This window comes from Crassostrea angulata, chromosome 5 (genome assembly GCF_025612915.1).
Source record: "Crassostrea angulata isolate pt1a10 chromosome 5, ASM2561291v2, whole genome shotgun sequence".
NCBI lineage: Eukaryota > Metazoa > Mollusca > Bivalvia > Ostreida > Ostreidae > Magallana > Magallana angulata.
The window spans coordinates 27,754,433-27,767,355 of NC_069115.1; the positions used below are offsets into that span (position 1 = coordinate 27,754,433).

Below are 12,923 nucleotides of genomic sequence, written 5' to 3' on the forward strand. Positions count from 1 at the left end.
GAAATTGGAGTTATCTCTCTTATCTTATTCTTAGTTCTTAAAGGGACTTGGACACGATTTGAGATCAAAAATTTTATTTTTATTTTTTATATATAAAATGGTTTACTGGAGCATTTTAAATGATTGACCAAAATATTAAATGTTAAAGTCAAGTTACAAGCGAGATACAGAGGTAAGAATTGATAGTTATGTAAACAAAGCTCGAGTCTTATAGTTGTTTACAAAAAATGTAATGTAAAATTTTACCATTTCTTAGACAAAATGACATGTAAAAACAATTTAAATAATTCAATATCTTCATAAATACTATTATCAACAAAAGAAAGATACATTTGATTGAAACTTACACCAATACAACACATATGTAAAAATGACTATATTCGAGCTTTGTTTACAAAATAAAGAATTATGAACTCTGTATCTTGCTTATAACTTAATATTTGAGTTTCAAATTTTGACATAGTATTAAAAACTTCTATATTTATCAGTATAAACATTGAAAGAGGAAAAAGCAAATTTGAAAATTTTAAGTCAAATCGTGTCCAAGTCCCTTTAAGGTGGAATAACACACCTGGAAAAATCACTCAAATTAACAGTAAATTATTTTATCATGAAAGATATGATAATAAACAAACTGTACAAATGTAAAATAAGCGAAAAATTTGCAGTTTTGGAATAAAAAATTAATATCTAAAAAATTCAATACAATAAGTAATAGCAAAAGCCTCTGCGGAATTCGAAATAGGGATGTACGGATCGCAAGCCCGACACGTTATCCACTCGGCTATGCAGTAAGTTATATATTGCTTTCGATAAAATCTTTTTAATAAAAAATGAAATGTCGTTTCGATTAGAGGTCAGCCATTTTGTGACGATGTGTTATTCAACCTTAAGCCAAATGGCTCATCAGATACAAAGAATACAATCATAATATATATACAATGTAAGGCATAGTTTGTAGCAATATACGTATTTAAAAATGCATCAAAGAATTGACTATTTATCTATTACCAACAAATTTCTGAGTGTTCTATTTTCATTCTCTCAGACAAAATAATAAAACTTACTTCATCTTGGTTAACGCTTTCTACAGATCAAAGAAGCTTAAGAAAATTGTAATTAAAAGGGGACGATTGATGTTTGGATATTCTAATTAATACCAACAAATTTTATAAATTTATATTTGCATTATAATTTTGAATTTGCTTGATTTTCATTGCTGTTTTAATTATTTGATATCAATATTACATTTTTTTTAAAATAATCATTTATATACTTAATAAAAATTACTAAATTTTAAGTAGAATTTTCTAGGTACCAAGCCCTATTCACATGTGCATTCCTGATTAAATTAATTGAATGCATAAATGGGCAGCGAAGTCTTCAACAATGAATAACTGAAAGTCAAAACCCTTAAATGTAAATAAACAATTCTAAAATCCAAGGTTATGACGATAAAATTTAATAATAAATGACAACAAAAAATGATCACAGTCCGATCGCACACCATCATTTACAAATAAATATCATTACTGAGCTAGATTTAGACATGACTTATAATTTCCAAAGGAGGACGGATTAAGAGTTATTAAAACTAAGTATCGTGCTTGAAGATATTGTGCAAAATTCCAGTAAGTATCATAATTATAATAAAATAATTAATTCTCTCTCTCTCTCTCTCTCTCTCTCTCTGTCTCTCTCTCTCTCTCTCTCTCTCTCTCTCTCTCTCTCTCTTTACGCACACAAACACCACATAACGTAATACTACACTTGAGGCTTTTACAAAATGATATTGTACATGAAATACAGTACGAGGTAAAAAAAACACATTAAAGCCTCTTAATTATTTTATTAATATACTGAAGTTTAATAGGATAATCTATGCATCAGGTTTTTAAAAAAAATAAGAATCAAATATGTCATAAATAAATGAATATGTTTGTTTTGAAATATTTAATTAGTATTAATTGAATTAAAATGATAATATATCGTTATACACATCCAAACTTAAAAGTTGGGGAATTATAGTTCATTATTTTAAACCTGTACATGTATATCCAAAGGAAGCTTAATGAATAAATAGAATTTCCCATTTAAAACAAAAACAGTCGTGTTGTTAAATGAAATTGGTTTTGGTTTTGGCCAGCAGCGCGTTGTTTCACCGAACGGTATGACGTCACTATGAACACTGTACTTCCGTCATGTCTAGTGCTTATTGTTCGTTTCCACTTTAACATCCAGTAGTTTGTCTATGTCTGATGGTATATACTTCTTTAAAAGTTCTCGTGTACAGTTCCAGAGAAAGTTTTGGTATTCGGGGTCCCTGAAAAAATTAAATAGATATATTAAGTATAATGTATGTACGTTAATGTAAACAAATGTATATGTATTTTTAAATCTTTTGTCCAATGAAAATAGATCATCAGATAAAAAAGATTATGGGATATTTTTAATGACCAAAAAAACTCAGTAAAATACTCAGTTGCAATCTTGCATTGTCTTACGGATACATAATCCCCCCCCCCCCCCAAAAAAAAAAATATCATGCAGCTGTAGTTTGCTTATTCTGGAGACTGGAAGGATGATGTCTCACCTGCCGGCTTTACTTGGCCAGCTCGGAGCTGCTCGTGAATGTTTGTAATATCCACGACTAATTCCTATAAGTTCCGGGTTTACAGCCGCGTACACCGTGGTCGCACATCCCGTGTGCGGGGTCTTTATAAGTCCTGAAATTCGTATAATTATAGTCTGTTCACACCTTTCTATCATTTAGAATACTAGTATACATGTATTTTTTCTTAAATTTAAACTAACATGAAGTTCTCAGTAAATTCAAAATGTATTGTTTGAAAATTACTTTTAAAGAAATACTGTATATTTTCATACCGCAACAGTTCATGCAAAATTGACGAACTCCGGGCTCTCCTTCCGGTAAATGATTCCGGTACAAATCTGTATCTACAACTCCGGGGTTAACACAACACACTTCCACATCCGAGTGAAGCAGAATCTTATCGACGCAGTACATCTGCATAATCTACAACAGCAATTGTCATTATGTAAATTCCGTCATGTTTTCACACTCTGAAGTAAAATAGTTAAGCCCCAACCCAAATATACCCATATATACATGTGTACTTACTGAATTTAATTTATGAATTAACAGCAAATTTTTAAAGTAATGCGAATGAGCAATAGTTTTTGTAAATGTGCGATCCGATTTTCACGCATAAATCATATAAAATTGACCAAAAGTTATTGGATAAAACGAGTCACTTGATTGCCTTCTACATTTCTATATCCAGTTTGTCTTTCCGTAGACAGCTAGTAGCAAACCCTAATAAGTAGTATTGTATGCAACTATACGAAGCCTGCCATAAATTGCTACGGTTCCCACCTGGAATAGCTTTGTGTTGTTGTAGATGGACGTGGCGTCGTATGGCGTGGATTTGCCTTGCTCTGCCAGCACCACGTCAAACTTGGCCTTCTGGTGGGCCTCACTACAGACGAACACGATGCGACAGTCTTTGCCGGACTTCATCAAGATCGGGATCAAGTGAGCAACAATCAGGAAATGGCTCAGGTAGTTCACCTGTATACCAGAAATAGTGAATCATAGATATTATAACAGTTTGTATTTAGGTACGATGTATGGAAAGAAATTACAAACAAAGATTAAAGGTGCGATGACGTATTGAAAGGCAATGCAAACGAAGTCTAAAGGTAATCAAGATGTATGTACTCAAAAACTGACTGCGTCATCATTAAAATTGGATAAGTTACATTCAAAAAATAAGTTGAATTCACATGTGAAAGTTAATGTTGAAGTTTTGTTAAAAACATTGCACTGTAGAAAGATATGGAATATGTCGTCATTTTTTAAAAGTCTTAAGCAAGTCACTGCAATCAACTGTTGTGGGATCGAGTATCCAAAAACAAAGAATTAGTGGTTCACCCGTTTAGGGTGATGGCTATTTGATAAAGGTAAACTTTGAAAGTAAATCTGTACCTGATATGTCAGCTCAAAGTTATCCTCTGTCATTACTGAAAAACAACAATATTCAAGTTGTATATATATGCAACTCTTAAGTGTGTCTGTTTTATGTAGTAAGAGCACTACAACTTTATTTTTTTAATTGCGAAGTACACATAAAGAAACGTTGGATTTTACCACGCAATGCTAGTAAAATACAACACTGCATGATTTAATTTAATTTTTACTAAAAATAGATATGACATCAAACCTATCATAGGAAAGTTTGGCGGGGGTCAAACTGAAACTTTTTTTTAAATTGCCAAGTACATACATGTATAAAGATACGCGTTCGGTTTTACCACGCAATACTAGTAAAATACAACACTGCATGATTTAATTTTATTTTTACTAAAAATAGATATGACATCAAAAATATTACAGGAAAGTTTGGCTGGGGTCAAACTGAAAATTTGTCCTAGTTGAGCAGCCGATAATTCAATGAGATCAGTGGCATATATGGATATATATATTTATATACACATACAACCTGTTTCTTTTTTATGTACTTTTTAAATTACATGAACCTGAGTGTGTTTTTTGTTTCTCTGTCCAGTATTGTTTGTACGAAATGATAAATGATTTGCAATCGATGTCTTCATTTGTTCACCAGTTAGAAAATAATTTCTTTACAAATTGTACCACAAAGGAGACTAACTACTTCTTTTCAGAGTGTTTTTTTAATTTTGTTTACCAAAAACGCAAAAAGAGAGCATCTAATTTATACAACAGTACATGCGTTATATATTTATCATACTCACCATAAATGTTTTGAATGAGATTACGCTAGCTTGGTTAGGTTAACAAATAAAATGCATGTAATTTTCTATTTCCCCCTTCTTTGCATTGTGAATAATGTGTGCGGGGTCATACATTGGCATCAATCATTTCATTAATTTGCTCCTTGGTACTTTGCTACAGCTCAGAAAAAATAGTTGTAGAAAGACGAAATTCTCATTATCTTGTCTCTATTACGTTTTATCTCAAGGTGAAGACTAGATGCTTATTTGCTATGTAGCTAGATTGATTTTAGATCTGAACAATCTCTCTCTCTCTCTCTCTCTCTCTCTCTCTCTCTCTCTCTCTCTCTCTCTCTCTCTCTCTCTCTCTCTCTCCTCTACCCACCTTTATTCTTAGAGTATGTACCAGCGTTACATATCAGCAGGTTTAGCCTGTCGTATTTCGCCTTAAAGGTCTCTATGAACTTCATGGTGGAGTCCAGCGATGCCAAGTCTAACTGCATGAATTCCACCGTCAGGTGATCGTCTCTGATGATGTTCGTTGAATTCTGTCTCTTCTCCTCTTGGAATTCTGCATCCATCCGCCTCATTGCCTTAATAATAAAAATAATATGATCTTGTTTTATTTTGTTTGTCTGTTGTCATGTCGGTAAGAGTATATTTCAGTTGCTTCTTTAGCGGATGCAATCGAAAAAAATATATGGATATAGCTAAAGTAATTTTTACTATGATCTACGATTATTACGATTGAGGATGTACACGTATTGTTCATACATTGCACATACATGTATATACGAGATGTATTATCCTTTTAAAAAAAGTTCCATGTCCCAACCATATTCGTGTTTCAAGTAATTAATTTACGATTTGTTGTCATAAGTTGGGATTCCACAAACATTCTCATACTCTAATTAACGAAATTCACTAAAAATATAAAGTGCGCAAGATCAAGTCACGTGACATCATTTTGAGGTCGGTTCAGTGACGTAAGTAAATGACCACAGCCCGTCCTAGTTAATAATATACTACGGGAAGACTCGGGAAATGTAGATAAATATTACTGACAACTGAATAGATTTCTGTAGGTTTGATATTATGAGTGACAAGTCTAAACCTTTTTTAAGGAACTGAAAAGGGGTGCAGGTGTTTACAAAAGACATAGACATATGGTTTGTACATTGTATTTTTGTATTTTGACAGAGTTTAAAACGTCCTTGGATAAATGTCTAAACTGTGACGTCTTTGTTTGAACTAAAAAGATGTTTAAGAATGGTGGACGTCCAGGTTTAATGTTCATGTTACGGGCTTTTTGTGGTTTAGAAGTTAGCAATGCTATAGACATTAATACTTTTGTACTTTTTTTCAAGGTTGAATAAAATAAAAGATAAAGATTATGTTTGTTTGAGTTTTGAGTAAAGCTAACTAATCTGTATGCAACCCTCGTACATCTATAGAAGAAACAACCACCATTTATGCCACAAATTAGCTAAATTGGATTCAACGCCTTAAATACCGTCATTAATGTATTATATGCAAAACGTATGTTTTGTAAGGGTTTTTGAATGAATTTACAACATCAAATTTCATTGCTGAAAACTATCTTTTTCGGGTCCGTTTTTTAAAAACAAACATGCACGTGAAGTCGCCTCAAATATTTTAAAAAGAAGCAAATGACACGACTCAGATCAAATACTCGAATAAATAAATGCATAAATGCAGTGGATTTAATTCATAAAGGTCGTTGTATTGTTGTGCTAATGAACCACTTGGTGGTAAATATGATTACTTGCAAACAATAGACTAACTAATTGAAAGAAAATAACGGTTAGTTCTGACGAACATGCAAAGTGTGCGCAGTGTTTACAGAGATATCGATATGCTTGAATTGACTGAAGTTCGATCTCTTTCTTATTCTATCTACCCTATATCTTATTGATATATTGATTCATCAAAGCGGGATGCGAAAAAATTGTCTAGGTTTGGAATGATTATAGCTCAGTGTTACAGTATTATTCCGTTCAAATGTTGATGATTATACTGATTTTGAGACTACTTTTCTTTTCAGAACTTGTTGGGATTTTACATTTAAATGCAAGATATAAAGTTTAATACAAAAAAGTTAACCAAAGATTCGTGTGTTTAAAACTGTCTGATTTTACTTTTTTTAACAATTTTTTTTTTCGAAAAAGACGTCACAAAAAATATTTAATTTGTCAATCATTAATCAATTAAATAATTTTTGAGTCAAAAATCTCATACCTCGTTCGCTTTCTGTTGGTCTCTACAGGCTAGGATAACCTTGGCTCCCATCATCGCTATATACTTCGCCGTCTCATAACCAATTCCTGCAAATACAACCACCGAATTTTAATTGATTACTATAGAACTTATTAATAAAGAACACGTGTCGTAAAATGAGATTTATTGAAGGAAGTTTTACATTTTCCATTCACTGTTATATAGAACCATTTTAATAAGGCCTTGGAATTTCATTAGGACGTAACAATCTATTTCTTGCGTCAAAAAAAGTTAAAAATGACACTAGATTCAAGCGAAATATACACCAATTGCGTAGCCAAAGATCAAAAGCCAGACAGATCTTGTTGATGTCAAAGAGCCATAGCTGAGTGGCCAGTAATGAAATAGATAGGCTTACGTCACAATGCTGTTTGACACCAACTACCCAAAGTCCAAGCTCTTGTTAAAATGGTTCTAAAGATGCAGAGCGAGATATTGTTTAAAGTATATCCATAAAGCTAATGTATTGAATTTCTCGGTTTAAAAAAGAGCGGAAGACAAAACTATTATAACCTCCAGGAAATGAAGAATTCTATTCAGAATAAATTGAATGCCTATATTTTGACAAAGTCGATCCTGTAACATACCAGGCTGTGCAGACAAATTGAACCGCGCATTAGCTCATATTTATATTTACTTTAATTTTAACTTTATTCGATATATCGTATGTATCATTGTTTTAAAGCCATTAAAACGCTACTTTATCCGCTCTTGCCCGTGATGGAACAGGCCTAAAAATACCATTTAGTGTGCCTTTGCGAATAAAAATATAGTGTTCAAAACTTTGCGGTGAAAACTCCTTTTCTGAGAAAAGTTAGAATAATTTAATGAACACTTTTTTTAATTTATACATTAAATTAGTTAAGGAAGTTTGCACGTTTTATTAAATCTGACAATAACATACCTATTCAAAACGCGTGATGACGTTTACTTGTGCTCATACGCCGTGATCAGGTTTCACATGTGTTAAACGTCACAGATATCCTATGCAAGCATTAGGGAAAACATACACTGATTATAAATATGGGTTAAAAATATTGTCTGTGGCTAAAAAATATGCTGATTAAAATATTAAGGTAAATTTAACGGGTTCATCCCCTGTCTTCCAAGAAATTTATAAAACAGACGATTTGACAGAACAATTGATATCGACAATATAGGAGCTAGAGGCAATTGATTTTCTTGAACAAATAAGTATTTTTATTGGTAATAACATATTACCGAAAATTAGTTTAACCTCACGTTTTTAAAAAGCTGTTATTAAAATTTACCGTAACATAGAGTGGGTTCTGCAGGTACATGTAAATAATCTTATGTCTTTGTTGACAAAAAATATTGATTAATCAAACGTATACAGTTAACCCACGTTCTTGATATGCAGATTCGATTTTTGTTTTAGAGACAAAAAATCTCTGGCCAGGTTTCCTTAAGGTGGAATAACACATCGTCGCAAAATGGCTGACCTCTGATCTAAACGACGTTTCGTTTTACATGTATTTTAAAAATGATTTTATCGACAGCAAATTGCAACTTACTCCATAGCCGATTGGGTAAAGTATCGGGCTTGTTTTAAAAAAAAGGTATCCGATTCGGGCTTGTGATAGCAATGCAAACTGCCTTCCGATTGCCGCATGTAATCCGTACATCCCAAGTTCGAATCCCGCATGGGCTTTTTCTGTTACTTACTGAATTAATTTCTGGAGATATTAATTTTTTATCTCCAAGCTGCATATGTTTTGGTTGTTTTTTTTTTTTTTTGTTTTTTTTTTTTTTTTGCTTATTTGACATACGTACAGTTTAATAATCATTATATCTTTCATAATCAAATAATTTACTGTCAATTTGAGATACTTTTTCCAGGTGTGTTATTCCACTTTAGTTATCAATGATTATAGATATTGCTTAGTTATGAATACAGGAAATTCTTATTTTGTCGTCTATTCATACTAAGTCAGACGTATTGAAATCGTCCTTGACCTTTCATTGAAATAGATGTCAATGTAGTTCTCCCTGTCCCATGCTATCACGCAGACATATCAATTAGTATATGGATAGATAGATACATTTAACTCGGTCGTTACTCGGACAGCCTCTGTATATATCGACATTACGACGGGAGCTCCGGTATTGAATGCGCGTTGTCTGTTACATAGGTGGGATTTAAACCTTTATTTTGTAAAAACTTGGGAACAATTGGTATTGTGCTGGTATTTGTGTTTTTCATTGTACATATGTAGGTAATATCATAACCCCGGCAAAAACGATTTTCTTCCCTATGCTAATTGGGATGTCAAAATAATTCGTTAAGTTTTAATTCAAATATAGGGTTTAACACATAGCATAGTTTAAAAAAATTGCACAATGTTGTATTTCATGATGAAATAAATATGCATCTTCTTGCTTAGAAACTTTTTAACCTTCATGATACGATATAAACCACAGTTTAAATCGTTTAATCCGTATTTTATTTTAGAGATCAGAAACCTTTAAGGACTTTGCACAATAGCGTTTCTCCGTTAGCATTAGTATAATTCGTTAATTTGTCATGAACTTGACAAAAGAATTAAGGAAACACACATGTCTCCATTAAAGTGCATACTACTTACACAAAAATGTAGCGCTCTCTCTCTCTCTCTCTCTCGCTCTCTCTCTCTCTCTCTCTCTCTCTCTCTCTCTCTCTCTCTCTCTCTCTCTCTCTCTCTCTCTCTCTCTCTCTCTCTTCAAATCAATGTTTTCCCAATAATACGCAATTTTCCTGACTAAGTCTTGATGAAATCAATTGAGTTTAGTTTCTTCAGTCTTCAAGTGTTCATTGTTCTGGCCATAGCCTTAGAGCAACACAATGACAAAATGATAGATCCAGGGTTTCTGAGCCGTTGTTGCACGGTATATCGATAAAATCAATATTTTTTTTTTACTCAGAACTGCAGTAATTTGTAAGAATATGATCAGGGATTTTTTTTTTTTTGAAATTTAAGAATTCATTTATTGTTTGTCAACGATCAATCTTTCATGCATTTTTTATCAGAGCCTCATACTCAGAAAGGCTCTAAGGCATGGTAATTTTCGATTGTGTATATATTTCATCTATTCAATTTAAAAACGATTTTCACGTTTGGCTTGAATATATAAGTAATTTGATAAAGTAATTTTAGATATTTAAAAAACAAAAAAAAAATTCAAGTCATGACAGAGACATTAAATGTCCCTTTTTTTAATTCAGAAGCTTCAATTTTAATGGCATTTCAAATGTATTTTATTGGCACTGCAATTTGAATAAACAATTTAGAATTCCCTATTCAATAAAAGTATACATATTACAAGTGTTATAAATACATGTTTTCATAATGATGTCTTCAATGCCTACAAAATAGTTTGAATTTGTTTGAATGAAGTGACTAGAAGGTTTTTTCGAAACAGGTGAAAGGAGGATGAAAATGAGGGTTAAAAAAAAGGGTGAAACCCCCTCACCTGAGCTTGCTCCAGTAACTATGACTACCGTATCCCGGGGTAGTTTTACCACGGGGATACTGGGTTTGGATCCCATATCTCTCTTTCCAGTAAGGTTGTCACGTCATTCAACAGAACGTGTTGCAATATTCACAGAACAGAAACACCTGTAATCCGCAGAAAACACACACAAAAGATAATTCCAAAAACACGTCCAGTATTAGAAACCAGTGTACAGGATATCCCGGGTAACGCAAGACTAGGAACCTTTCATATTGGTTTCTTGCTTGTTTCTATCGAGTTCCAGCACAAGTTATAGCTAGCAAATGAGCGCCGATTGATCGCCTGTCATTTGTAAATACCCTGGGTATAAATAGCTGAAAGCTCCTCAGAACTGGATCACTGATTTTTATTCTTCAGTAATATGTCTGAGCAAGCTTACTGTTTAAACATGCCAGTTTTAAAGTCGGGTATTTTAATATAAACGTAATTGTAACGCCAGCTCAAGACCAAAGACCAAAATGTACATTAAGGTTTTAATTCATTTAGCGATCGCGTGAGATTTGAAGGGATTATTTTTTTTAGGTGAATGGTCTCGTTTTTTTGCACTGGTTCTACAAAGAACTCAAGTTCAAATGTAATGTTTAGCCACTTCCTCCCAAAATAATATTTTTCTATGTACATGAGCTATGCAAACATTTTGTCACGTTTCGCATGTAAATATGTATATGGCCCTTTTGTAGAAATTTTTCTATGGTGAGGTTATGGTTAATATTAAATGTCATTGACATTTTGATCCATTCTTTGTTCGTTTTAATAAGTATTTTAAACTTTCTGAACAGATTGTGTTGGTTTACAGGTTGTGAACGGTGCCTCTCTAACCAGTATACACCCAATTAAACAAACCAAAGTCTGAAGGAAATAGAAATTATTAAGGCAGACTGCGACTTTTATCCACATCTTGGTGAAATCGGTTTTATGCTTATTTGTATAGTAGTTCAGTTGCCATAGTCCTGACGGTATAATCCATGCGCGGATCCAGAAGAGGTTTGGTGTCAAGCCCCCCCCCCCCCCCCCCTGGAAAATTCAAATTTAATATTATTTATTAATGTAGTAAAATACAAGAAATGGGTCTCAGAACCCCCCACCCCCGAAAAACAAAATTATCTCTCGGACCCCCCCCCCCCTTGAAAAATTTTCTGGATCTGGCGCATATAATCCCCACCTGCATGCGAGTATATTATAAGAGTTCATTCATCTACTATATACTACTGTATTATAATGGCGCCTGCAGAGGTTGCGATTGTTTAGGTTACTTGATCAAGTTATGTAAAAGGAGTGGCAAGACATTTATCTATTAGCTAATGCTATTCTAACCTCGCCGCGAACGGTGTCATGCACCACTTTGTATTCTATTTGAACTGTATACACAATATCTTTAAATTTACTCAATTCAATTATTTAAAATAAACTGTAAGTGTCTCAGTATATGAACGATTTCTGATTAAACCCTAGAAGCGCATGAGCCACATTGCTCACCTGAGCACTTTGCTCTAACGAGAATGAGCAGAAGTTTGGGAATTTACAATGTGCCACTACTAAAGTTAATTAACATTTATCTGTAAAGAAAAAGAAGATATAGATATAAAACAGGATGGGGTCAGGTAATGACCCCTGCGGTCCTCTTAACATATAGTTCTGTTCTATTGAAATTTCTAGATACAAAACTTGTGTTATGTCAACTTATGGGCATGTAATGAAAATATTTGAATAAAAATAATTAACGCCGAGGGGTTTTTTTTGCACTTCACATGGTAGCAAGTAAAACGTATGAGTTCAACACACAACAGGATTCTAAATCTATATACAAATTTAATGGATGAATACTATTTACATACATTAATTTGATTTTTGGTTTGTTGTAAATAATAATAACTACGATATTGACATAAATATAGCACTATATCAACATGAACTCAATAAACTATTATAATAGTCCGTACACTGCACTGCTTATCGAGTTTGGAATGCACACCGAGTAAACAGTATATACTTTGTACAGTTAAAGTATAAAATTTAAGTATCTGAGTGCGATATCAATGGACATTTTCTGTGTGTATTAAGGTAGATAAAAACAACTTGCATCGAAATAATAATTGTATAAGTTAAATAAATGTAAAGTTACTCAAATTGGCTTACAGTGTATAAGTAATTGGACAATAATTGAGGAGTAAGTGGTCATCCATATAACAAATAATGCAAAATAGAGTTACATGTATAGGATATCACTTGAAATTTTTGCAATACAGCATTGACCATTTAAAGTTAATAATATACATGTATTACATTTCGCATACTGTTCATATGTTCTTGGCTAGACATACCGGTATTAAATGTACAAT

General features: G+C 32.8%; 1 protein-coding gene across 1 annotated transcript; it reads right to left on the reverse strand.

Annotated features, from left to right (window-relative positions):
• Positions 1-1,453: 1,453 nt before the first annotated feature.
• Positions 1,454-10,900, reverse strand: LOC128184872 (WW domain-containing oxidoreductase-like). The gene is made up of 8 exons (XM_052854506.1): positions 10,543-10,900; positions 7,033-7,118; positions 5,159-5,366; positions 4,010-4,044; positions 3,398-3,592; positions 2,887-3,037; positions 2,594-2,726; positions 1,454-2,323 (listed from the first exon to the last, which is right to left on the reverse strand). The coding sequence occupies exons 1-8, from the start codon at positions 10,616-10,618 to the stop codon at positions 2,206-2,208; spliced, it is 1,002 nt and encodes a 333-aa protein (XP_052710466.1). The 5' UTR covers positions 10,619-10,900; the 3' UTR covers positions 1,454-2,205.
• Between the last annotated feature and the right edge of the window lie 2,023 nt (positions 10,901-12,923).

Coding starts and splice junctions, on each gene's coding strand:
- LOC128184872 (XM_052854506.1), bottom strand. CDS start 10,618: ATGGGATCCAAACCCAGTATCCCCGTGGTAAAACTACCCCGGGATACG. Junction 5,367..7,032: donor ACCAACAGAAAGCGAACGAG/GTATGAGATTTT, acceptor TTTATTATTAAG/GCAATGAGGCGGATGGATGC. Junction 2,727..2,886: donor ATTTTGCATGAACTGTTGCG/GTATGAAAATAT, acceptor TACGAATTTCAG/GACTTATAAAGACCCCGCAC.